The sequence below is a fragment of the Microcaecilia unicolor genome, chromosome 7, assembly GCF_901765095.1.
Source record: "Microcaecilia unicolor chromosome 7, aMicUni1.1, whole genome shotgun sequence".
NCBI classification, from domain to species: Eukaryota; Metazoa; Chordata; class Amphibia; order Gymnophiona; family Siphonopidae; genus Microcaecilia; species Microcaecilia unicolor.
The window spans coordinates 269,050,539-269,076,774 of record NC_044037.1 but is presented as its reverse complement, the minus strand read 5'-3'; the positions used below and the strand labels follow the sequence as shown (position 1 = coordinate 269,076,774).

Sequence of the window (26,236 nt, the reverse complement as noted above, 5' to 3'; positions counted from 1 at the left end):
GTTGTCTTGTCCAATGATGCAACCAGCCTTTTTATTTGAAATCGAACATATCTGTGTGTGCTCCTGCTGGCATGCTCACCCGTTACCGAGTTTGCAGCAGTGTTATCTTATCCCTTCAAACTTCAAAACTGTGTTTTGCATATCTGAGATGGGAAATCTAGTGTATTCACTTTGTAGACTAGTAGCATAATATGAGGGATTTTCAGTTATTGATTTTGCTGGGAAAAAAAATATATATATATATATATGTTTTCCAGCAAAATCAATAACATGTTCAGTATCAGAAACTGGCCCCATCCCCCTGAAGACCAGTGTAACAATAGAACTAGCTGACCACTGATACCAGTACAACAATAGAACTAGCTGAGTGGATACTGAGAAATTATTCACTAACAATCAAAGAGAATGGACCTGACAAAAGACAGACCATCTGCCTGAAACTCACAGACAATGACTGACTTAACCTTGTAATCACAGAGACTGGAAGGCCCATCTACCTGAAACTCACAGACAATGACCCACCTAATCTTGTCAAGTACCAGCAGAGGGTCAGCCAGAAACCCTTATGATATAGTTTAAACATATGACCAGCTAAATCATTTCCAAATCTCCATCTCAAAAACTGGAGAGAACTAGTTACCACCTATCCCTGAGTTTTGATTGGATAAATAACCCCACCTGACTTCAGTCTATGGCCCAATAAGAAATTATTTTTTTTTAACTAGAACACTCTCAGTCAGCCAACTTCTCTTCTCTTTATCTCTCTGGACCTATGTCCTTCCTTGGACCCTGCCTGCTGGATGATCTGCACCTCTCTGGACCTTTGCTGAATGTCTCTGGGACAAGCCAGGTTCTATTCTCAACAAATCTGCCAAAAAGACTTCTTTTCCAGTAATGACCTCCTTCACCACTCCAATCAGCAGCAGAAAGAATTCAACTGAGCCTCAATCAAAGTGAGGGATTATTAAGCCAGCCTAATTAATAAATTACACTTTCTAATAATATTTATCTTGTGGTACATTTCCCTTGTGTAAAATCCCTAAACTGCTTTCTGTCATTGCATTACCTGTATTTTAAATAAACTTTATTTATACCTGGCAATATGTTCTGAGCACATGCCCTTAAATATTATACAGTACAGGTTAATGTAATACCCCTCCCCCCAAATATTAAATATATATATATATATATATATATATATATATATATATATATATATATATATATCCTTTTATCATTTTCAGACTTACCTGAAAGATTTAATAAGATATTACTAATCAAACCCTCCTGAAATATAAGTAATTGTTCTCTTTAAACAGATAACTAAAATTTTGACCTATTTACCTCCTTGATTTTCCCTTCCAGCCAATACCAATACAAAAGTTGATAAATGAATGAAAAGTAGCAAGACAGAAATAGCAAAGTTTAACTTACTTCACCCCATATGCAAATATTGTGAATCCAATTAATATCCCTACACTGCCGTCAAGGTACCAGACAGAAGCATTGTGCTTGTAGACCTCTGCACTCAGAAGAATAGAAAATCCCATCACGCCACCAACAAGAGAGTTAAAGCCTGGAGGAAGAAAGCACAGTTATTAAGAAAGGAATGATCTTTCACATAACACTCTTCTCATCCTTACATGCCAAGAAATTTTGAGGTCATTGGCAAAGGAAAAAGAAACCAAACAAACCTTTTAAACAATTGATTTGATTTAATGCACGTTATATTCTGCTTTTAGCATACCTAATTGCACCAAATTACGAGGAAAATTTCCAGAAGTCTTAATGATTCTATAGAACCCATCTGTATCTTTCTATTTGCTGCCAGTAACAGCAAATCAGTGTTAGTAATATGGACGTGCAAACACAAGTTGGTGTTAAGAGAATGAAAAGACAAATTGACCTGATTACTCTGTGATTGTGCTGAGCACTGCTTCCATGATTTAATTCTAAATCCATTTCTTCAACTGGGAGGTGCTCAGAGTAGTGGGAAGACAGTGCTTCTCAATGCCTCCCTCCTCCCTTCCCCCTCCAAAGAGTGGCTAGAGATAGTACCAAGCATCATTGCAACTAGAAGTTCTAGCTGGCCACCCAGAATTTGTAACGCCAAGCTGTGCAAAAAGCTTTGCCCTACCATCACAGTCAGTGGTGTGCTGGAGCGGGCTCTCACGGGCTCGCGAGAGCTGTTTGTTAAGTTTTTAAGAATTTTGGGAGCCGGTTGTTAAAGTAGGCCTCCCCATGGCTACTTTAACAACTGACTCCCAAAATGTGGGCTTGGGCCCCCTCCTGAATTCTCTTTTACATTGCTGGCAGTGATGCTGGCCCCACCAGCCAAGTAAATAGACTGCTGCTGCTGCTCCCTGCTCCTTGTTTCTGACTCTGAGCATCAGGCTGAGACTTTTCATGCAAATGCAAGAAGCAGGGGCTTATCTGCGTGGGGCCAAGGGGGCCTGGGCCCCCACAGATTTCACCCTGGCCCCCCCTCCCGCCGTCAACCCTCCCCCCACCGTGGGCTACCTTTGCTGGCGGGGGACCCCAACCCCCGCCAGCCGAGGTCCGCTTCCTCCTGCCGCTGCCGTTAAAAATATTCCTTCAGATGGCGGGGGACCCCAACCCCCACCAGCCGAGCCGAGGTCTTTTAAGTTCTTCTTCGTCCTCCGTGCTGTTCAAAGCTGCTGAATCCAGTTTCGGAGTCTGACATCCCCCACCAGCAAAGGTAGGTGATGGCAGCGGGGGGGGGGGGGGTCGACAGTGGTGGCCGGGGGGGGCCGCAATGACGGCGGCGGGGGCTATAATGTGCCCCCTCACTGTGGCTCTGGCCCCCCCACCGCCAAAGTTCAGATACGCCTCTGGCAAGATGGTTCCATCATGCTGCTCAGAGCCAGAAACAAGCAGCAGAGAATGGTGGTAGTCCATTTATTGGCTGGTGGGCTCGGCAAAGGTATGCCTAGCATGCCCGCACAAGGGAGGGGAGAGAGAGACATGTATTCCCCCCCCCCCCCCATACACACACACAAAATTTCAGGGCCGGCTATGCCCGCAGAGAGAGCCCGTTGTTAAAAATTTACCAGCACACCCCTCACAGTCATTGCAGATCATCCTGATGCCTCACTAATAGTAAAAAAAAAGAAATGTAAAGACTATATAGATAGAAAATAAAAGAGCACAAAATGTAAAGACAGAGATTGGGATGACTATAAAGTCATTGACCGAGATTTTCTATTGTCCAAATAATATGCTGGTAAAAAAAAACAACAGATGATTCCAAAACTTGTGAGGTCTTCCTTGTTGCTTTCAGAGAAAAGTAAGCATTCAAATATAAAACATTGAATAGTGAGGCACCATTATATACCCGATCTATCATCTGCTTAGAGCTCTTAGAAAGAAAGGTCAATGTTTATTAGATTTACTGATATAAGATTTACTATATATTCGATTTGTTCAATTTCGGAAGTGGAGGGTGGGTGAAAGGAGGCAGGGTTCCTGAGTTGTGCTGGTAGAGTCTATTCCGAAGGCAGGGGTGTTCATGATTATTGAGGCTGGGGGGGGGGGGGGGGGGTTATGGAGATCCAGGTTGCTTGGATGAGTTTGTGGTGATCGGGGCTGTGGGGTAGTGATTGGATGCTTTCGGGGGGGGGGGGGGCAAGAAAATGAAGGGAAGGATTGGGGAGGTGGGAGAACCACTGTGCCAGGACTTGCTATTTATTTCTCTTATTTATTTATTTGTTGCATTTGTATCCCACATTTTCCCACCTTTTTGCAGGCTCAATGTGGCTTACATTATGCCGTAGTGGCGATCGCTATTTCCAGAATGAGAAATACAAAGTGGTATTGCATTAACGTTTGTAAGTGACAGAGTACTTTAAGCAGTCAGGTACAGAGAGTTCATTTCCGGACTGAGAAATAAAGTGGTATTGCGTTAAAGTTCAATGGTGACAGAGTAAATTAAGCAATCAAGTATCGAGGGTTCAGTTTTGTCCAGTCTGGAATTTAGGATCGATCATTGCGGTATACCTTTTTGAACAGGTTGGTTTTTAGTGATCAGACTGTTATGACTGTTGGAAGGGGTTGGGGGAACGGGCAGGGGATAGGGAAACCTTGTGGGGCCCTTATCCAGGTATGGGCAGCTCCTTGAAGTCACCTAGGTGCGCCAAAATTCAGTGGCAGTATTCAAATAACTAAGCAGACATAGTTAAAACTACATTTTAGGTGGTCCTTCTTGCCCAGCTGGTTATCTGTGTACCAGCATTAAAAACTGGCAGCACCCAGATACTTTCCGGGTCCACCCTGACTCTGCCCCTGGACTGCCTCACCACAAGCCACAGTGTCACTGGTATCCAGGAATTATGCTGGCCCTGCTTCATTTTACATGCAGGGGCAAGTAGCACAGTTGCTACTATGCTATCTTGCTCTGTAGTGAGGTAAGTGTCATCCCTGTGCGGTAAATGCAGGGCAGATGCTGACCACACCCCCAGCATTTACCACAGAGCATGTTAATTTTTGTGTTACATGTGCGATAACTGTAAAACCTATCACACTTTAATAAAAGAGCCCCTAAATAAATAATTGAGGGCCCGTTTTACAAAGGTGCGTTAGCGTTTTTAGCACACACTAAACATAAGCATGCACTAAACGCTAGAGATGCCCATATATTCCTATAGGCATCTCTAGCGTTTAACACATGCTAAAAATGCTAGCAACGCACCTTTGTAAAACACCCCCTGAGCTACTACTGAAATAGGTGAGCTAAAATCCAATGAAATAAATACATTAAGGGCAAATGTCTGCACTTACCTAAAAGTAAACAACCCATTGCGTAAAAAGAAAAAGTCTATTTTATCAGCATGAAAGTTTGTTCAAATATAAAACAAGGTGCAGTGTCCTGCCATAAGATCACTTAAAAGAAAATGAAAAAAAGACTCTCAAGCATGAAATACTTGACATAATTCAGTTTGCTACAATAAAGAAGGAATATTTATTTTTGCCATTGCCTTGACCTCTTTAAAGCATCACAAGTGTGTTCTCCACATCTTTCCCCTGTGTTTGTATTGCAAAGTATAATCATAGTATTGGCTATTTTCCTAATAGCTGAACCCTTAGACAAAGCCAGTTTAATCTAATTTGTAATAAACCTGAATCACAAATAAGCAAAAAGCTCTTTCATTGATTGAACTCGCATAGAAAACGTTGGCTTGAAAGAGCTGCTGGACCAAGTGTGCTTGAGTAATTAATATCCTCATAAATGCTTATTTTCAGCTGTTATACAGCACACTACTCAAAGAGTGACTCTAAAAGTTAACAGCACACAGAACTTAAAAAAGGTTTAGATGGCTTCTTAAGAGAAAAGTCCATAACCCATTATTCAAATTGACTTGGGAAAATCCACTGCTTCTTTCTTTTTTTTTTTTTTTTGCTTCATATTTTTATTAAGAATTTTGTGTCAAACATAAAACAGACAGTAAAACAAACAATAATAACAATCCATGGCATATACAATAAAAGATCAGAGCATTTTGCAGCGTTCCATCCCTAGACACCAGCAGGAATATACAAGGTTAGGTAATGACAGGAGATTCTTGACAAAATAAATCCAAGCGGGCCCAGGTCTTTAATACTGACTTAACTCTATGTTGTTTGCGAGCCAAAATCATTTCATACTTTCTGATCACACATACATAGCTCCACCATTCATTGTAATTTAAATGTACATTATTCAGGCAACAGCCAGTAGGATGTTGAACAATTTCTTATCCGATTCCAAAATAGTGACAGAAGGAGAAGAGGCTCTTAAAATCACTGTTTCATAAGAGATTGCTGTGGTCATTGGCAGATGAAAAACAAGACACATTTTTGCCCAAATAAGTCGCCAGTATGCTCTAACATTCTTACAGAAGAAAACCATGTGTGCTAGTGACCCATCAGGGCCTTGACACGACCAACATTTATAGGTAACACTTTTAGTGATCCGAGCCACTCTAGCAGGGGTCCAGTAGGCTCTGTGGAATATAAAATAAGAGGATTGGGATATCGCCGCTGATTTAGTAGGACGCAGCAGTACTGTTTTGGGATCTTGCCAGGTACTTGTGACCTCGATTGGCCACTGTTGGAAACAGGATACTGGGTTTGATGGACCTTCGGTCTGTCCTAGTATGGCAGCACTTATGTACTTATATGTACTTAACTCAGGGACAATAAAAAAGCCATACAATCCAAACATAACCCAATCAAGAGGGGATAGTCATAAAAAAATTAACACATTGCAAAGAACATACTAAAAGCATAGCATAAAACACATTAATCTATGTAAAATTCAGGGGCACAGATTACACATGTTGAGGGTGTGGGTAGGTTGCCATGAGTGAAAGATAGGTTAATGGCAGTAGGTAGTGAGGTGAAATACCTACAGCATAAGAACATAAAACTGGCCATATTGGGTCAGACCAATGGTCCATCTAGCCCAGTATCCTGGGTGGCCAATCCTGGCAGAAACCCAAACAGTAGCAACATTCCATGTTACCAATCCTAGGGCAAGCAGTGGCTTCCCCATGTCTGTCTCAATAGCAGACTATAGACTTTTCCTCCAGGAACTTGTCCAAACCTTTTTTATGTTTCAACAATTTTATTGATGAACCAGCATAATACACAGAACCAAACTACTCAATATACAACAAAGTGAGTAATCCGATATACTTCAATGAAAACGAAGTAATAAATGCTGTCATCAAAATTTTTAACAATTTTCTCCCCGTCCTGCCCAAGCCTTCCATCCCCTCCCCCTCAGAATTTTGCACACTCTATGATATGAATACAAAAACAGGGTGCGATGATAATCTTGATATTGATTCAGTCTTTTCAAAAATAACCCAAACCTGTATCCCAACCTCCTTCCAACCCATCAGACAACAATTGGATCAAAGAAGCAACTTTGCATTTGAGAAGGAGACCTTGCTCTTGTGACTCCCCCTCTGATAATCCACTATCCAACCCCCCTCCCCCCCCCCCCCCCCCACCCCATGGTTAGGTATCCAAAATCTCCAATGTGTATGAAATAAGAGTTCCGGGCCCCCTAAGTTGGTTGAGGATTTGGCTACGTGCTCGATGTGCTAAACTATGGATGTACCGTCCCCAAGTTAAGTAAAGGTGATGTTGCAATTTAAAATTTAAATGCGATTCCCTAAGCTCCAGTAAAAGCAGAGCATGAAATCTATTGCGCCACAGCCAATAGAGGAAGCTTCCAGTTTGGTCCAATGTGCGAGAATACATTTCTTACCTACCAAGCATGCTTTATGGACCAAAGAGTTTTGGTGGACAGTCCCAACCCTCACAGACGAAACACACCCCAGAATAATACTGTCTGGTAAAAACACCACCTTCTGTCTCAAGATTCTTTCCAAAAACCTAATCACTGATGTCCAGAAGGATTTAATCACTGGACAATCCCAAATAGCATGATAAAAGGTATTAGGGGATCGACTGAATCTATTGCACAAGGGTGTGTCTACACCTCCCATCCTAAACAATCTTGACTGTGAGGTGTAAACCCTAAAGATCACTCTTGCCTGACATTCCCTAAGCTCCGCACTCCACACCCATCTGGGAACACTACCCATACAGCACAAGTCTCAGAAAGTGACCAGTGTCCGCAAATCTTCTGACTAGCGATGACCAACATGGCTGAGATCTCTCTGGGGACAACACTGTAGTAACCTCTTATGGATCAATGAAATCGATATAGGGTCGTCTGTCAGCATCTCAAAAAGCTCCCAAAATCTAGTGGTTAGATCAACACTAAGGGAGGATGGGGGTAGCACATCTATGTAGTGAGACAGTTGTTGATAAGCAAATCTATCCACCCAGTCCTATGTTTTGAGGGACAATGACTCCAAGGCCTTGAGTGTGCCATTAGGATCCAAAAAGTGTTGTATAGAGGTAAGCCCTTTATCTACCCAAAGCGACTATCGCAGAGTTTCTGTTCATGGGGGGAAGTCTCCATTCCCTCAAATAGGCAGGAACCCACTACAATGTGGATCAAATGAACAAAGCCTCGCCATGTCCCACCATAAAGCTACCATTGGTCTTATTAATACACTAGAGTGAAGATAAGCCAGCAGCGTTGGGGAAGAGGCCTGCAAAACATAATGTGGATGCAAGGGGTGACACAAAACAGTTTCCATATGGACTGGAGTATAATGATCTGTTCCAAATAGCCAATCTCCCAGGTGACATTACAGGCAAGTCATATTGTAGAGCCTGATATCTGGAACACCAAGTCTCCCTCCCCTTCTCCAAATGCCCATCAAGTACTGAAATCGGATCTGCAGCCATCTTCCCACCCAGCAAAATATCAAAGTCAGACCAGAAAGGGCCCTCAAGTCACTAGCAGACAGATACAAGGGTAATTAATGTCTGCAAGAAATACAGCCATTTGGGAAATATGATCATATTAAACAAGGAAATACGACCCCTCAGGGAGAGCGGGAGACCCTCCCATCTCCCAAACAGGTCCTTAGTGAATGAGAACAATTTATCAACATTTACTGTATATAAGTGGGAGGGGTTTCCAGTAAGCTAAATGCTCAAGTAGGTGTAAGATGTCCGAGATCTCTTAAAAGTACATCTCAGCTATATCCACTCCACCTCCGGCAAAATCCGGAAAAATCTCCAAATTCAGCAAAGATATCCAGAAGTGCTGGCAAAGATGTTCAGGAAGAGTGAGTTAAAGATCTTCTGGTCTGATTCTTTTGTAGAACAGTGGGGCTAAGATCAATTGTTCTTTCAGTCTGTTGGAGTGAACGAGGCAAACAGATGAGATATTGATGAATAGTTCAGAGGTGGCGCCTTGCAGAATCTGAAGGACAAGTGACTTTAAACCTTATTCTTTCAGCTATGGGTAACCAATGTAGTTCAGTAAGATAAGACATAACAATAGTGTATCTAAGGAGTGACCTAGTGGTTAGAGCACCGGTCTTGCAATCCAGAGGTGGCCGTTCAAATCCCACTGCTGCTCCTTGTGATCTTGGGCAAGTCACTTAACCCTCCATTGCCTCAGATACAAACTTAGATTGTGAGCCCTCCTGGGACAGAGAAATATCCAGAGTACCTGAATGTAACTCATTTTGCGCTACTACTGAAAGAAGAAGGCTGAACTTTGAGACTGCATCTATTTTCTACCTATGCACAGTATACACAGCTGCTAAGTTACCCAGCTCCAGGATGAAGATTTTGGGCCACTGATTTCAATGGATAAAATCAGGGACTACAAACACATTGTGGGGTGTGCAAAAAATTAAAAATTCTGCACACTTTGGGCTCCTTTTACTAAGGTGCACTAATGAATTTAATGCACACTAATGATTAGTGTGTACTAATTATTAAGACATCAATTTTATTCCTATGGCTTCTTAGCATTTAGCATGCACTAAATCCATTAGCGCACCTTAGTAAAAGGAACACTTTATTTGTAATTTTCTTGTTCAGAATTCTCTCATAATAAGGGCTGACATTTCCCCCCAGGCATGAAGTACCCCCTCCCCCCCACCACCACCACTATAGCAGTTTCCCATGCATCTTCCTGAAGACCTCCACCCCATGCCCATGGTGTGCACATACACACACCTCTCATCCACCTTTTTCCAGCCCCTCCACTCCATCCAGTTTTTACAGCCTCCCCACACTTCATCCACCTTTTTGCCAGCCTTCTCCCTTTACAAATACACCAACCACTTCCCCCCCCCCCCCCAACGCCTGCCTACACACCCAATCCACATTTTTCAGCCCCCCCCCCCCCCCGCTTTATCTACATTTTTTCCAGGCTCCCTCCTACGCCCTCACTGCACACTTTTGGTGGTTCTTTAGGTCAGTGTTTTTTGCGTCCGCAGGGCTAAGTTGCTTTAGCTCTATTATTTGCACTGTTACTCCAAGGTATGGGTATTATCAGGAAAGGTATGGAAAACAGGTGTGAGGATGTTATAATGCCGTTGTATCGCTCCATGGTGCGACCGCACCTTGAGTATTGTGTTCAATTCTGGTCGCCGCATCTCAAGAAAGATATAGTAGAATTGGAAAAGGTGCAGCGAAGGGCGACAAAAATGATAGCGGGGATGGGACGACTTCCCTATGAAGAAAGACTAAGGAGGCTACGGCTTTTCAGCTTGGAGAAGAGACGGCTGAGGGGAGACATGATAGAGGTATATAAAATAATGAGTGGAGTGGAACAGGTGGATGTGAAGCGTCTGTTCACGCTTTCCAAAAATACTAGGACTAGGGGGCATGCGATGAAACTACAGTGTAGTAAATTTAAAACAAATCGGAGAAAAATTTTCTTCACCCAACGTGTAATTAAACTCTGGAATTCGTTGCCGGAGAAAGTGGTGAAGGCGGTTAGCTTAGCAGAGTTTAAAAAGGGGTTGGACGGTTTCCTAAAGGACAAGTCCATAAACCGCTACTAAACGGACTTGGAAAACTCCAAAATTCAAGGAATAACATGTATAGAATGTTTGTACGTTTGGGAAGCTTGCCAGGTGCCCTTGGCCTGGATTGGCCGCTGTCGTGGACAGGATGCTGGGCTCGATGGACCCTTGGTCTTTTCCCAGTATGGCATTACTTATGTACTTATGTACTCATAGATCTGCATAAATCTCATTAAGAATTCTACACAATCATTGCGACCCCTGATGCAGGCGATTTATCACCAAAACACAGCCCGTGTCAGGTCCTTTGAGTAAAGAATTTTTCATTGTCCTGCTCCTGAAGGCCCTTTGTGCTTTTTTGCTTTGTTCTGGAAGCTGCATGCATAAGTAGAAGCACCGCCTATGTCCTGCTCATGTGAATGCCCCCTTGCATTTAGGCATCATACCAATTATGCATACCGTTACAGAATAGCAATTAGTTGCATCTTTGTCCCTTACACGTGTACTTGTATACTTACTCAGAAGAGTGCTGATATTCAGAACATTTATGCATGCAAGTGGCGCATAAAGGTGAATGTCACGTTCAGCAATTGCTCTTTTAGTGTTACAGGGGAAAGGAAAATGGGACTTGATATACGGCCTTTCTGAGGTTTTTGCAACTACACTCAAAGCAGTTTACATATATTCAGGTACTTATTTTGTAACAGGGGCAATGGAGGGTTAAGTGACTTGCCCAGAGTCACAAGGAGCTGCAGTGGGAATTGAACTCAGTTCCCCAGGATCAAAGTCCACTACACTAACCACTAGGCTACTCCTCCACTATCAACATTCCATGTAGAAGCCTGCCCTTGCAGAAGCCTGCGCAGCCGCATTGCTGATCTGCAAGGGCAGGCTTCTACGTGGAATGTTGCCAGTGGAATAGCAACATTCCATGTAGAATCTCAAATAGTAGCAACAGAATCTCAATAGTAGCAACATTCCATCTAGAATCTCCAATAGTAGCAACATTCCATGTAGAATCTCATATAGGGAAAGGGAACTGGGACTTGATATACCACCTTTCTGAGGTTTTTGCAACTACATTCAAAGCGGTTTACATATATTCAGGTACTTATTTTGTACCAGGGGCAATGGAGGGTTTAAGTGACTTGCCCAGAGTCACAAGGAGCTGCAGTGGGAATCGAACTCAGTTCCCCAGGATCAAAAATCCACCGCACTAACCACTAGGCTACTCCTAGAAAAGAAGAATAAGAAGCATTCTTACTCACCATCGGTTATCAAGGCTCTGCTTGTAAGGACCTTCCCCAACATGAACTTTACTGCCGCCAATATGGAGCAAAGGATGCCACTTAAAACTGAGACACTGTAGAGAAAGTCATCCTGAAACAGAAAACGATAAACCTGGTCACTGTTGCACTTGCCAGTAGATATGGGATGCACTTATCATAGAGAATTAGCTTCTCAAAAATATCCACGGGGTCCCTTTTACTAAAACATGCTAAGCAGTTTATAGTTTACTGGAATTTGCTATTAAGCTTTATCTGTTGAGCAGGCCAAGGTAGTTTATAGACTAAAACAGAGAAGGAAAAGAACTCCATAATATTGATAGAAAAGATCAAATTAGCCAAGGTAAAAACCACAATTCAATACTTTATAGTCAGTCGCCACTATAGTAGTTAACCTGGATGTATTAAGCATGTTGCCACTGTTGTAGTTAGCATGGAGCGTCAATCTTTCGTTTCGATAATACGGTCGGGGACGCCCAAATCGCGAAATTTACGTCGACCTTAGAGATGGTCATTCCCGATTTTCGCCGATAATGGAACCTGAGGACGCCCATCTCAGAAACGACCAAATCCAAGCCATTTGGTCATGGGAGGAGCCAGCATTCGTAGTGCACTGGTCCCCCTGACATGCCAAGACACCAACCAGGCACCCTAGGGGGCACAGCAGTGGACTTCAGAAATTGTTCCCAGGTGCATAGCTCTCTTACCTTGTGTGCTGAGCCCCCCATCCCCCCCCCGTAAAACCCACTCCCCACAACTGTACACCACTACCATAGCCCTTAAGAGTAAAGGGGGGCACCTACATGTGGGTACAGTGGGTTTCTGGTAGGTTTTGAAGGGCTCACATTTACCACCACAAGTGTAACAGGTGGGGGGGGATGGGTCTGGGTCCGCCTGCCTGAAGTGCACTGCACCCACTAAAACTGCTCCAGGGACCTGCATACTGCTGTCATGGAGCTGGGTATGATATTTGAGGCTGACATAGAGACTGGAAAAAATATTTTTAAAAAACATTTTGAGGGTGGGAGGGGATTAGTGACTACTGGGGGAGCAAGGAGAGGTCATCTGGTCATTTAGGGTACATTTTTGTGGCTTGGTCATAAGAAAAAAAGGACCAGGTAAAGTCATCCAAGTGTTCATCAGGGACGCCCTTCTTTTTTCCATTATGGGTTGAGGACATCCATGTGTTAGACACGCCCCAGTCCCGCCTTCGCTATGCCTCCGACACGCCCCCGTGAACTTTGGTCAACCCCGCGACGGAAAGCAGTTGAGGACGCCGAAAATTGGCTTTCGATTATGCTGATTTGGGCGACCCTGTGAGAAGGACGCCCATCTTCGTGTCGAAAGATGGGCGCCCTCCTCTTTTGAAAATATGCCTGTCAATGAACTTACATGGAAATAATTTTAAAACAAATAGGAGAAAATATTTTTCACTCAAAGAATAGTTAAGCTCTGGAACTCACTGCCGGAGGATGTGGTAATAGCGGTTAGCGTATCTGGGTTTAAAAAAGGTTTGGACATGTTCCTGGAGGAAAAGTCCATAGTCTGTTATTGGGCTAGACATCAGGGAACCCCCTGCTTGCCCTGGAATATTGCTACTATTTGGGTTTTTGCTAGTTACTTGTGACCTGGATTGGCCACTGTTGGAAACAAGATACTGAGCTAGATGGACTCAATATGGCTATTCATATGTTCTTGTGCTTATCCTCTCAGGAAACAATATTTTTTCTCTGTTGTAATAACCAGATATGATACTTATCTTCCCCCTTGTAGCCAATCTCATTCTAATGAGACTTTAAAGATCCAGTTGTTAATTACTATCCTCTTATTAATTGATGAGCACCCTGATATTGCCAGTTTTATTCTGACTTGGATGGGGGAACATGATTTATTTCCATAAACTCTGTCTATGAACTTATTGGTTAGAACACCCATATAAAATTGCTTTAATTTCCCAGAAGCACTTGGATTTCAAGAAAACCTAATTCCAGCAAGTGCAAGGTTCCAAGGGTTTAAAAAGCAAAACGAAAGCATTGTCTTAAGGTCCCCTGGAGATGTGACGAGAACAGCAGAGAACTGTAATTTTGTATTCCGTTCTTTAGGTGGTATAAACTAGTGCTCTTCATTTCACTTTTATTTAATCATTTCTGTCCCACCAACCCAAGAACATTTGTTCTCATTGGATTGCAAAAACTAAAAGAATAAAGTATAATACATTTAATATGATGCTAATTTTTCATGCACTTAACATTTGATTTATTAAATGTCAATATACACTAACTCAGCACTATTTATACTGCTCTGGCGTGCCCTGGGCTCTGGTGTACCTTTCAAGGGCTTTATCAACCTGTCAGAGCATGAACTATAATTCAAATACCCACCCAATTCTCAGCCTCATAAGTAGTCTTTTGCACTTTGAAGGATGAGGAAAGAAATCCCTAAAGTAGATGAAAACCTCCCCCAAATGCAAAATGTCTCAAGGGTTGTTTGGAGCCCTTTTACTAATGTGGGCTTAGTATGCCAAAAAAGGTTTACTGCAGGATGTGCTACAATATCCTGAGGTAATATCCCTGTTTTACGTGAGGTAATTGCATACTATTTTTTTTTTCTTTTGGGGGGGTGTTGCATGGGCAGGAAATGCAAATAGAAGCACTATCCTGCTAGTGTGTTCACATCACCACGAGCTAACTGGTTAACGCAGACTAAGGGGCCCTTTTAATAAAGGGTTGGCACGCGGCAGCAGGCTTTCCACGTGCCAATATGGAAGAACCACCGGGCTACCGCAGGAGCCCAGCAGTAGTTCCCACCCCCCAGAATGCGCTATTTCCGGTGCAACAAAAATATTTCTAATTTTGTAGCGCCGGTGCTTACCCGGTTACTGCCGGATTAGCGCGGGAGCCCTTACCACCACTACCTCAATGGGTGGCGGTAAGTGTTTCCCCCCCCCCCCCAAAATGGCCTCACGGCAAGTGGTTCACTTACCACACAGCCATTTCTTTTCCAGCACAATAGACGGCCTTTTACCCTGTTGCGGTAAAAGGGGGCCTCAGCACGCATCAAAAACACATGCTGATGGTAGTGCAGGCCCCCTTTTACTGCAGCTTAGTAAATGGACCCCTTAATTCAGGAGAATGTACTGCCTCCTAAATAGGAAGCAGTAAGTAAGTGCTCTTCCGTAAATATTTTTGCTGGTCATAAGAACGTAAGAATAGCCATAATGGGTTAGACCAATGGTTCATCTAGCCCAGTATTCTGTTTCCAACAGTAGCCAATCCAGGACACAAGTACCTGGCAGAAACCCAAATAGTTGCAACATCCCATGCTACCAATCCCAGGGCAAGCAGTGGCTCCCCCATGTCTCTCTCAGTAGCAAACTATAGACTTTTCCTCCAGGAAATTGGCCAAACCTTTTTTTAAACTCATATACACTAACCATTGTTACTACATCCTCTGGAAAACAATTTCAGAGCTTAACTATTCATTCAGTGAAAAAATATTCCTCCTATTGGTTTAAAAGTATTTCCATGTGACTTCATTGAGTGTCCCCTATTCTTTGTACTTTTTGAAAGAGTAAAAAATCTATTCAGTTCTACACCACTCAGGATTTTGTAGACCTCAATCATATCTCCCCTCAGCCACATCTTTTCCACGGTGAAAAGCCCTAGCCTCTTTAGCCTTCCCCATATGAAAGGAGTTCCATCCTCTTTACCATCTCTTATGCCCCCCCACCATGTCCAGCATCTCCCCTCAGTGTCCTTCTGTCCCCTCCATGCCCTCCCATCCAGTATCCCCTCTCTCTTCCCTCCCCTACTAAATAGCCCTGCATTACCCTTTCAATCTCTACCCAAGTCCAACATGTTCCCGCCAACCCCTCTTCCTTTTCCACTGCTGCCTGCTTCATCTTTGCAAGCCTGTGACCACAGTGAAAAACAATAAGCAAGAGGCCTTCGATACTTCAACCTGTTTCCAAGCTCCAGCTTGTCCTGCTCCCTCTAACCTGAAAAGTATGCATCAGAGGGAGAAAGACCGGCAGGGCCAAGGAAGCACGGTGGAGTCTCACAGACCCTGCAGTTTTGATTTGATTTATTAATTTTATATACCACATTTACAGAAAAGCATCAAAGCAGTTCGCAATAAAACAGTGTTTGTTTTCTTGCCACAATGGCCACAGGAAAACACCTTCTGTGCCTGAATGTAACTCATGATGAGCTGCTACTGAGAAAGGTATGTCCTAAATTCAGTATCCCATCGCAATCCCATCCATCTCTCTACCGCTGCTGCTTGTGCCAGTGATGCCAGCTTTTTCATTGCCTCCTCTGTTGCTGCCTAGCCTGCTCCTGTGATCTGTTGCTCTGTTTTCTTCTAGCTATTGGCACTCATGTTGCTGTCTTTTCACCAGTGTCACTGACCCCTATATAGCTACTCTGTAGCTCACTATCTAGTTTCCACTGGATATATTTATTTATTATTTATTTTTGTACATTTATACCCCACTTTTCCCCCACAGTTTTGCAGGCGCAAAGTAGCTTACAATGCACTGATAAACTATTGCCAAATCAGAGGTGTTAGTTACAATAAAACAAATCAAATAGAATCAAAGAAGTAGAAAATTAGGCAAGTAGGTTACGGGTGAAAAGTGTTTGAAAATGATCTGCAAAGATGACATTAGGAAGGACTTCAGCGAGGTGGTAAAGCTGTGGAGTAGGCTGAGTCTCTGTGGTTGCCTGTGCAGTCTCCGACATTGAGAAGGGTTGGTCTCATAGTGCAAGGCAGGAGAAGATGAAAGCTGCTGAACCAGCCAAGTCAAAATAGCAGGCTGCAGGAGGCGGCGAAAGCTGCTCCTCATCTGATCAACACCAGCTCCCCAGACGGTGGCTTCAGCAACCAGGCGTCGCAGCTCTGAAAGGCCCAATGGCCCAACCGCCACGATCAACGGTCGAGGGCAGTGCTCGGCCGCACTGCAGATCACTCTCAATGAAAGACAGAAAGCGGGCCCAGGATGCCAACATATTTAGCCCCACATGCCAAAACGGAAGGGAAAAAAAAATGAAAAATTGCATGCATCTTGCTTCTCTCTGCTGCTGCTGCTGCCTGTATCAATGAAGCCACCTCTGTTGCACTGCTATTCTTGTTTCTATTTCCCCTCTGTCTTCATGTCTCTGTTTGTGTCTTTTGCCCTTCTTCTGCTGATTTGGTTAGTTCGTGTTATACTTTTCACTGTGTTGCTTTGCGACATGTGAAGACATATATATGTTGCTAAAAGAATAGATTAGAAAACAAAACGGAAGACAGGAATAATAAAATAGTAGGCAATGTTAGGTCAAGATATGACCATATTATATGCGAGATGTAAGTCTTAGACAATGCTGGCAAAGTGCTTTCAATCTAGAATACTAGAAACAGATAAGAGAAGAGGATATGGGCCCCAACTGAAGGAAATAAGACACAGTAACGGTCAGGAAAGAGTAGCAGATGGTCAGAGAGCCCAGTTAGGCTATCGGTGGTTATCATCAGGTGAACAGTCAAGCTGACCTTTGATGTTTCCTAATGATAGGTCTAACTACTAAACTGCAGTGCTCAATACTGCAAGATTTAATTAGTATCAAGAGACTGAAATGTGATTTGAAAAGAATAAATTCTGTGTGACTGAACAGTGATGGCAGAAACTGATATGAAGTTAAAATCCAGTTTCTTGTTTAGGGTCCACATTCTAAATAAACTTTCCTCCCTTAGATAACTGAATTGTAATTGTTGATTTACCGCAGGACAATTAAGGGAAAGGGAATGGGTCTTGATATGCTGCCTTTCTGTGGTTTTTACAACTACATCCAAACCACTTTTATACACAGGCACTTATTTGTACCTGGGGCAATGGAGGATTAAATGGCTTGCCTAGACTCACAAGGAGCTGCAGTGGGAATCAAACCCACTCACAGAAACAGAAGCCTGCACGGCCGCGTTGCTGATCTGCAAGGGTAGGCTTCTACATAGAATGTTGCTAGTGGAATAGCAACATTCCATGTAAAATCTCAAATAGTAGCAACAGAATCTCAATAGTAGCAACATTCCATCTAGAATCTCCAATAGTAGCAACATTCCATGTAGAATCTCATATAGGGAAAGGGAAATGGGACTTGATATACGGCATTTCTGAGGTTTTTGCAACTACACTCAAAGCGCTTCACATATATTCAGGTACTTATTTTGTACCAGGGGCAATGGAGGGTTAAGTGACTTGCCCAGAGTCACAAGGAGCTGCAGTGGGAATTGAACTCAGTTCCCCAGGATCAAAGTCCACTGCACTAACCACTAGGCTACTCCTCCACTAGCAACATTCCATGTAGAAGCCTGCCCTTGCAGATCACCAATGCTGCCGCGCAGGCTTCTGTTTCTATGAGTCTGACGTCCTGCATTCCATGTAGGGCAGGCTTCTACATGGAATGTTGCTAGTGGAATAGCAACATTCCATGTAGAATCTCCAATAGTAGCAACATTCCATGTAGAATCTCAAATAGGGAAAGGGAAATGGGACTTGACATACCGCCTTTCTGAGGTTTTTTTTGCAACTACATTCAAAGCAGTTTACATATATTCAGGTAGTTATTTTGTACCAGGGGCAATGGAGGGTTAAGTGACTTACCCAGAGTCACAAGGAGCTGCAGTGGGAATCAAACTCACTTCCCCAGAATCAAAGTCCACTGCACTAACCACTAGGCTACTCCTCCACTAGCAACATTCCATGTAGAAGTCTGCCCTTGCAGATCAGCCACGCAGGCTTCTGTTTCTGTGAGTCTGATGTTCTGCAAGGTCTGCTGCACTAACCACTAGGCTACTCCTAACTAAAAAATACTTTCATCACATTCATCCTTTTTTTGTTTGCCCAGTCTTCTTTCTCCTTCCGCTGTGTATCTTTCTAAGTACAGTGGTGGTCTTCATTAGTTCTTTTCAATGTATTATCATTTTTAGACAATGGTATGCCTGGCATGAAAGGCAGTATAATAAACCCTTAAAAACATAAGCATAAACATCTATCATGTCACAATTTGAACTTCAAATGAGCATATGGATTAGAATTTTGATGTAGCAGACACTGTATTGTTGAATAGCTGAAGAGCAAAATATTATATCATTCAGGTAGTGAGTTGATATGCTTTTCTTTCAACAAATCTATACATTTGGAATTACCATATATGAAAATAGTGTAAAATCTATTGGTGAATAAGGCTCCATGGTACTGGTTATCAGTAGAGCATGAAACACATTCAGATATAGATATATAGTAACATAGTAGATGACGGCAGAAAAAGGCCTGCACGGTCCATCCAGTCTGCCCAACAAGATAAACTCATATGTACTACTTTTTGTGTATACCCTACCTTGATTTGTACCTGTCCTCTTCAGGGCACAGACTGTACAAGTCTGCCCAGCACTATTCCCGCCTCCCAACCACCAGCCCCGCCTCCCACCACCAGCTCTGGCACAGACCGTGTAAGTCTGCCCAGCACTATCCCCACCTCCCAACCACCAGCCCCGCCTCCCACCACCAGCTCTGGCACAAACCGTACAAGTCTGCCCAGCACTATCCCCACCTCCCAACCACCAGCCCCGCCTCCCACCACTGGCTCTGCCACCCAATCTCGGCTAAGCTCCTGAGGATCCATTCCTTCTGAACAGGATTCAAGTACTCAGGAAAATAGATCAACAACTTAGTAAAAACAAAGGATGGTAATCCAAAAGGGGAAGGGCTAGAGGGAACAACTGGTGGCAGCCGATACAATACACCGCCACCTCTTATCTATTTGATTCAATCGAATGCCTGCTGAAATAGCCAAGTTTTTAAAGCTTTCTTAAATTTTTTAAAAGAGGATTCAGAGCGGACGGAAAGTTGAAGAGAATTCCAGTGAAAAGGTAAGAATAAAAAGTGTGATGGTGAGTAAATTCTAACTGGACTTGCTTTGGGCTTGAAAGAACTAAACAATGGTCATTTATAGAGCGAAGTAGATGAGCAGGGGAATATGGAATAGTGAAATTAGATAAATACTTGGGCAGGTCAATCCTGTGAGCTTTAGATGTAAGAGCAAGTAATTTGAAAAGGAGATATTTTTTCCACTGGAAGCCAGTCAAGTTCTTGGAACAGGGGAGAGAAGTGGTCAAATTTGTGGGCATGACTTATTTAAATCTAGCAGCAGTGTTTTGTATCAGCTGAAGTCTTTTCACGTTTGAAATATAGGAGTGAACTCTACATATGGTGCCAAAAATAGCGCTATTCTATAAGCCACGCTTAAAGTTAGGTGCAGTTTATAGAATAGCACTTATGGCCAGGAATTGCATCCAATTAATACATGCTGCAGATGTACATGTCGTAATTCTAGAACAGCGCACATAAATGTTAGAAACGCCCCTATTCTGCCCATGACCCTCCCCTTTCCACGCCCCCTTTTGGAACTTACATAAAGTTTAGGCACAGATCCTGCACCTAACTTTACACACATATGTTTCAATTAAATCTAATTAGTGCCAATAATTGATTGTTCACAAGCCAGTTATCAACGCTTATTAATTTGTTATTAAATTACGTTTGCAAATTGGCACATGCCCAAATTTGCATGTGCAATTTTTAGCAACTTTTATAGAATTAGGAGGATAATATTATGCCACCAACTTTGGACACAGTCCAACCCAAAGGCATTTAGAAGTCACAAGCAAAATAATAAATAATACATCATACATGAAAAATACAACATGCCACATTTTATAAATGGCATATTATCAAACTACTTTGTCTTACACCCTATGATTTTATAACTAGCATAGCATATGACAGAATACATTGCAGATGATTTAAAGCTGGTTTGTGCTGTTGTAAATTATATATAGGCTGTTTTCTCTTGCATTTATGACAGTGTGTACTCTGCATCTAAGTTAAAATTCCAATCTGCTATTTTGCTAGCCATTTTTCTTTTTTTTTTTTATGCATACTGCATTGGACTGTCATTTTTTTAAAAGTTAAATTTATGGTAAAATATTCTAAGTAGCTCATATGCATGATCTGAATTTTGGCATGTATTTTGCATCAAGGTTAAGTTACTGAAAGCAGCATTCTGGTAGTTGTTCATTACTGTCTTCTATAATGTAGTATTTTTATTGTGTATACAATCTGTCTTCTCTCTCAGAGTTACAGAGTCATTTGAAGACATTTCAAAAGTTAGCGCACAATGGGGAAGGGCAGCTCGAAAATGTTCATTTTGTTTCTTTCTTGCATTTATTTATTTTTGCTTCAAAGCAAATCACACATGGGGGGAATTCTGCCTAGGTCAGCCAAAGATAGATGCCAGAATGATAAGTACATAAGTACATAAGTAGTGCCATACTGGGAAAGACCAAAGGTCCATCTAGCCCAGCATCCTGTCACCGACAGTGGCCAATCCAGGTCAAGGGCACCTGGCACGCTCCTCAAACGTAAAAACATTCCAGACAAGTTATACCTAAAAATGCGGAATTTTTCCAAGTCCATTTAATAGCGGTCTATGGACTTGTCCTTTAGGAATCTATCTAACCCCTTTTTAAACTCCGTCAAGCTAACCGCCCGTACCACGTTCTCCGGCAACGAATTCCAGAGTCTAATTACACGTTGGGTGAAGAAACATTTTCTCCGATTCGTTTTAAATTTACCACACTGTAGCTTCAACTCATGCCCTCTAGTCCTAGTATTTTTGGATTGCGTGAACAGTCGCTTCACATCCACCCGATCCATTCCATTCCTATGTTTACTAAGGTGTGTTATAAGCGCGTTAGCATTTTTAACGTGTGTAAATGGTTTACGCGTGCTAAATGCTAACACGCCCATAGAAATGTATAGGAGCGTTAGCGTTTAACATGCCTTAACTTTAAAGATGAGTTAGAAACGTCAATGCACATTAGTAAACATACCCCTAAGCTAGTATCCTGTAAAGCACTCTACGTGGAATAGCCTTTCTGGAATTCTAGTGTGGCACACATGTTTGCACCTAATTTTGGTTGCGAGCATTTACACCTGCTAAAAGCTAATGTAAATGCTCACACCCAGTTAATCATTTACTGTTTATTATTTTTGCTGTACCGTTACTATTTGCAAAGCAAGCCAGAATGGTTTACAATATACAATATAAAATAAAACTATCTAAAAGAACTCCATAAAATTATAGGAAAGTAGACAAATACCGCCCCCCCCCCCCCCCCCCCCCCGCCCGTTCAAGCAAGAAACATAAATCAATTCATTCATACAAAATCAGCCAGAATATGTCACCCAAAATGTTCCTGTTGTTTCCTCGCTGCAGAAATACTGCCAGACAATTAAATAAAAGATTAAAGTCAATAGGATTCAAACGCTAATTGAAAAAAATTTGTTTTTTAAAGCAGTGCACAAAAGCAGGTAGGATCTTTCTAACCTCATAGGTTGGGGTAATGAATTCCACAGTACTGGAGAAAGAAAGAAGAAAGCTGAGGCACCTGTTGATTCCAGTCTAGCCCTGGACGGAGTTGGAAATCCATTCTCAGTAAGGGATCGTAGAGTGCGAGCTGGTGTACAAGGAATAAAAGCCACCAGATAAGAAGGCAATAGCAGTGTAGAGAGTCTCGTGTGTCAGGATAAGAGCCTTAAATTTAATTCTGTATTCTATGGGAAGCCAGTGTAAACGTTGAAGAAGGGTAGTGGCCTTATCGTACTTAGGAGCTCGACAAATGATGCGAGCTGCTGTGTTCTGATGTGTTTGCAATCGCTTTAAGTTTGCCTTAGTAATGCCTGCATAAACAATGTTACAGTAATCGTATCGAGCACTGATGTAAGCATATGATAAGGAACACAGAGATTCTAAATCAACCAAATTCCTAACGGATCAGAGCTGATGAAAAAAAAAGAAGAAACACGTCTTCAGAACAGAAGAAACCTAAGGACCAAAAGAAAGAGCAGAGTCAAATACAATCCCCAGATATTTGAAAGAGGCTATTGGAATAATCTGCCTTTCAAATAGGGTTGGATTTAAGGAGGGTGTTGGCAAAAAAACCCTGTGTTTTCTGGCAGTTAGGCCTGGAAATGACAGTATTCTATAACACTGTGGCTAAATCCTGGGAATGCATCTGGCCCACCCATGCCCCTTCTCTGTCCACACCCAATTTGGAATTGTGCGCGACACACAAGTTGGCACGCAGGTTATAGAATAGGGGGTGTAGGGCAGATCTGCATGTAACTACTAATGACTGGCAATTAGTGTCTTGTTAACATGAATAATTATCACCTAATTAGCTAACTAGTTTATGTGCAGATCTGTGATCCATGCCTAAAATTGCGCACCCAACTTTGAATGACCTACACAGAATCCAATGGATAGTGTGCACTTTTCTTAAACAGTGCACATTAAGGACTAGATTCTATATATAGCGCCTGAAAAATTGGCACCGAAAATATTTCTTAGAGAATACGCCTAGCCAGTTTATAGAATATGCCTAGAGGCCATGCCTGCACCTCTAGGCATGTCCATTTATGCCAAGTAAAACTTGGTGTTAATACAGGTGAATATGTTAGGCACAGAGCAGATGCATTCTATAACCATGCACGTAGATTTCTGGAATGCCCACGATCCACCCATTGCTCGCTAATGGCCACACACCCCCTTTTTGGCAGCACGCATTAGAATTTGCCTGCACCCAGTGGCATAGCAAGGGCGGAGCGGTGGGGGCGGTCCACCACGGGTGCACGCTGCTGGAGGGTGCAGAGAGCAGCCGCGCGCTTGTCGGCACTGCTGGTACCCTGCTCCCTCTGCCCCGGAACAGGTTACTTCCTGTTCTGGGGCAGAGGGAGCAGGGAGCCAGTGGAGCCGACAGGCACGTGGCTACTCTCTACACCCTCCAGCAGCCAAGAATGCACTCGGGGAGGAGGGTGTCATTGCGCCTGGGGGGGCTTGATGCACCAGGGAGGGGGGTGTCATTGCGCCGGGGAGTGTCATGCTGCACCCTGGGGGAATGGATGCCGCTGCACCCGGGGGGTGCACAGCGGCGATCCGCCCCGGGTGGCAGCCGACCTAGGAATGCCACTGCCTGCACCACTTTACAGGATACACCTAGCAAGTGGTGAACGTAAATTCTAATTAATGTCAATTAGTGTCAATAATTGCTTGTTTAGTGGCAATTATCAGTGCTGATGGGTTTGTTAAATAAATTGCACACCCAAATCCAGAATATGACCAGATTTGTGCGAGTAATTTCGGACATGTTATATAGAATCAGGGGGGTGGGGAAGTACACACTCTTTCCTGTTAGTACACTCTATTATTGGCGAACAACTATTATTGGCGAACAACATTCTTTTCGAATAATAGCCCATCCCTAGCATACAGCATCACCAATGCACAATTTAACTTTGTTTAATCAAGTTTTTTATTTTGAATTTACTAAACCAGCCAATTACAAACTTTCTGAGTGATTTACAATGTGAACTAAAACAACATAGAAATGAAAAGAAATTAGAATATCAACAGCAAGAATGAAGACCAAAAACCTTCAATGGCCCTCCTCTCAGTGATCTGGAAGACAGTGGAGCAAAGAACTGAATATGTATAAATTACGTTACACATGTGTTCCAAAACAGAAACGTTTCAAGATCAGTCTTGAATTTCATCAAGCTGCATTCTAGTTTTAGACTAGAGGGAAATGTGTTCATAGTATATAGTTTACATTTCCAACTGGCAACCGTGGGCTCCTTTTACAAAGTCTCACTAGCGATTCTGGCGTGGCAAATTCCTTTTGGGCTTCATCGCATTTGCCGCACCAGAATTGGTAGTGTGGTTTGTAAAAGGATCCTTGTGTGTCCTATTGATCTTACTTCAAAAAAGGTTGAAGACTCCTGATGTAGGTACTTGGTGCCGAAACATGGCCATGTCGGGTCCTCTCAACACACATCATTAAGATTCGCTAATAAAGATTTGTTGGACTTTGAGAATCTTCTCTTTTGTACTTAACTGTTTCTCTTTTGCTGTTGCTTTTCGTGAGGCTCACATCTCCGTCCTTTGTGCCAGTTTTATAAACACCTAGTTCTGTATGTAAAACACCTTTTTGCCTGCAGAAATGTCATATAAAATGAACTCCAAAATATTGTGTTTGAAATTCAGTTGGCATTTTCAGTTGGCTTAAGGTGATCTGAGGTCTTCTACAGAGTATTTAGGACTAGACTCAAGAAAGGGCGCCAAAGGTTAGGCTTTAAAAAATTGAACGCTAAGCAAGTATTCTATAATGGCAAAGCTGTGCACTGAAGCTGTTATAAAATACTAGCGTGTCGGTAATTTGGACATCTAACACGATCACTTATGCCATGTCAAAGGCTACTGTAATTGTTTGCGCCTAAATACTGTCAGTTGCATGCATAATTGACAGTATTCTATAAACTTAATATTAGGGCTATACATTGATTCAAATTTTTAATCACATGATTAATCGCATGATCCAAATGTAAAAGAGTTGAAATAAATTTAGCATCTACACAGTTATTTCCATCTCCATCTCCATTCCCATCTCCCTTCTCTCCCCTCCCCTCCATGAGCACCATCTCCTCCCTTTCCTGCAACCATGATTACCGTGTTTTCCCTTATCTCTTTCTTCCCCTCCCTTCTATGGGCAGCATCTCCATTTCCAGCATCTGCACCTCTAACACCCCCTCACCCCCCGCAACTCTCTTTCATTTCCTCTTTTTCCTGCAGGCGCTACCTCTCTGCATCTCTCTCTCTCATTTCCTCTTTCTCCCACCGCTACCACACCCCTCCCTCCTCCCATAGTCCACATCTTTTTCTCTCTCTCTCTGTCTCTATCTCTTTCTCTCAGCCCATGTTCTTACTTCTCCCGGCACTCCAGAAGCCCCCTCTCTTCTGCATGTAAAGCACACTGCTTCTCAACTGGCCCCAAGCCTCTCTCTGTAACAGGAATTTCTGTCAGAGGCGGAACTTCCTGTTACAGGGAGTGGCTTGGGGCCAGGTGAGATGCAAGGTGCTTTCCCTGCAACAGTCAAGGATGAGGGCCGCAAGGAACAGGGAGAAGGAGCACACAGAGGTGGTTGCCGGAGTGCTGAGAGAGATTACTTTAACTTACATTTAAAATTTTAACGCGAGTTAAACATTTAACGTGTTAATCGCGTTATTAACATGTTAAATGTGCAGCCCTACTTAATACCTAAGGTCCTGATGCTCAGAAGTAAACGGTAGTAAATGCATGCGCTAGTCTAGCGCTAAAGGCATGTATTTACTACTGTGGAAAGTTCAGAGGTTCAGAGAGTGGAAAAAAAAGAGCACGCAGACGAATAGCTCAATGAGCATGATAATCTATGCTAATGAGGTCATTTCCAGCAGACACTCAAACGGCACCAGCATTGAAGCAAGCTCTGGCAAGAGAGAGAGAGTATGCATTCCGGTGACTGGCAGGACTGTTTGCCAGAAGGAGAGAGTCCCATACATGATGGCAGCTAAAACATCCTTGCCGCTCCTTTGCTCCCTGCCCACGCTGGATCTTTCTCCTTAG

At 42.8% G+C, this 26,236-nt stretch overlaps 1 protein-coding gene across 1 annotated transcript in view; it reads right to left on the bottom strand.

The window, feature by feature from the left end:
* Window positions 1-26,236, bottom strand: part of TMEM163 (transmembrane protein 163) — a 262,708-nt gene that overhangs the window by 7,971 nt on the left and 228,501 nt on the right. Inside the window, exons 6-7 of the mRNA XM_030209865.1 lie at window positions 11,681-11,792; window positions 1,435-1,576 (exon numbers count right to left, since the gene is read on the bottom strand). Coding sequence (XP_030065725.1) covers window positions 1,435-1,576; window positions 11,681-11,792 — 254 coding nt within the window. The remainder of the gene's footprint in view (window positions 1-1,434; window positions 1,577-11,680; window positions 11,793-26,236) is intronic.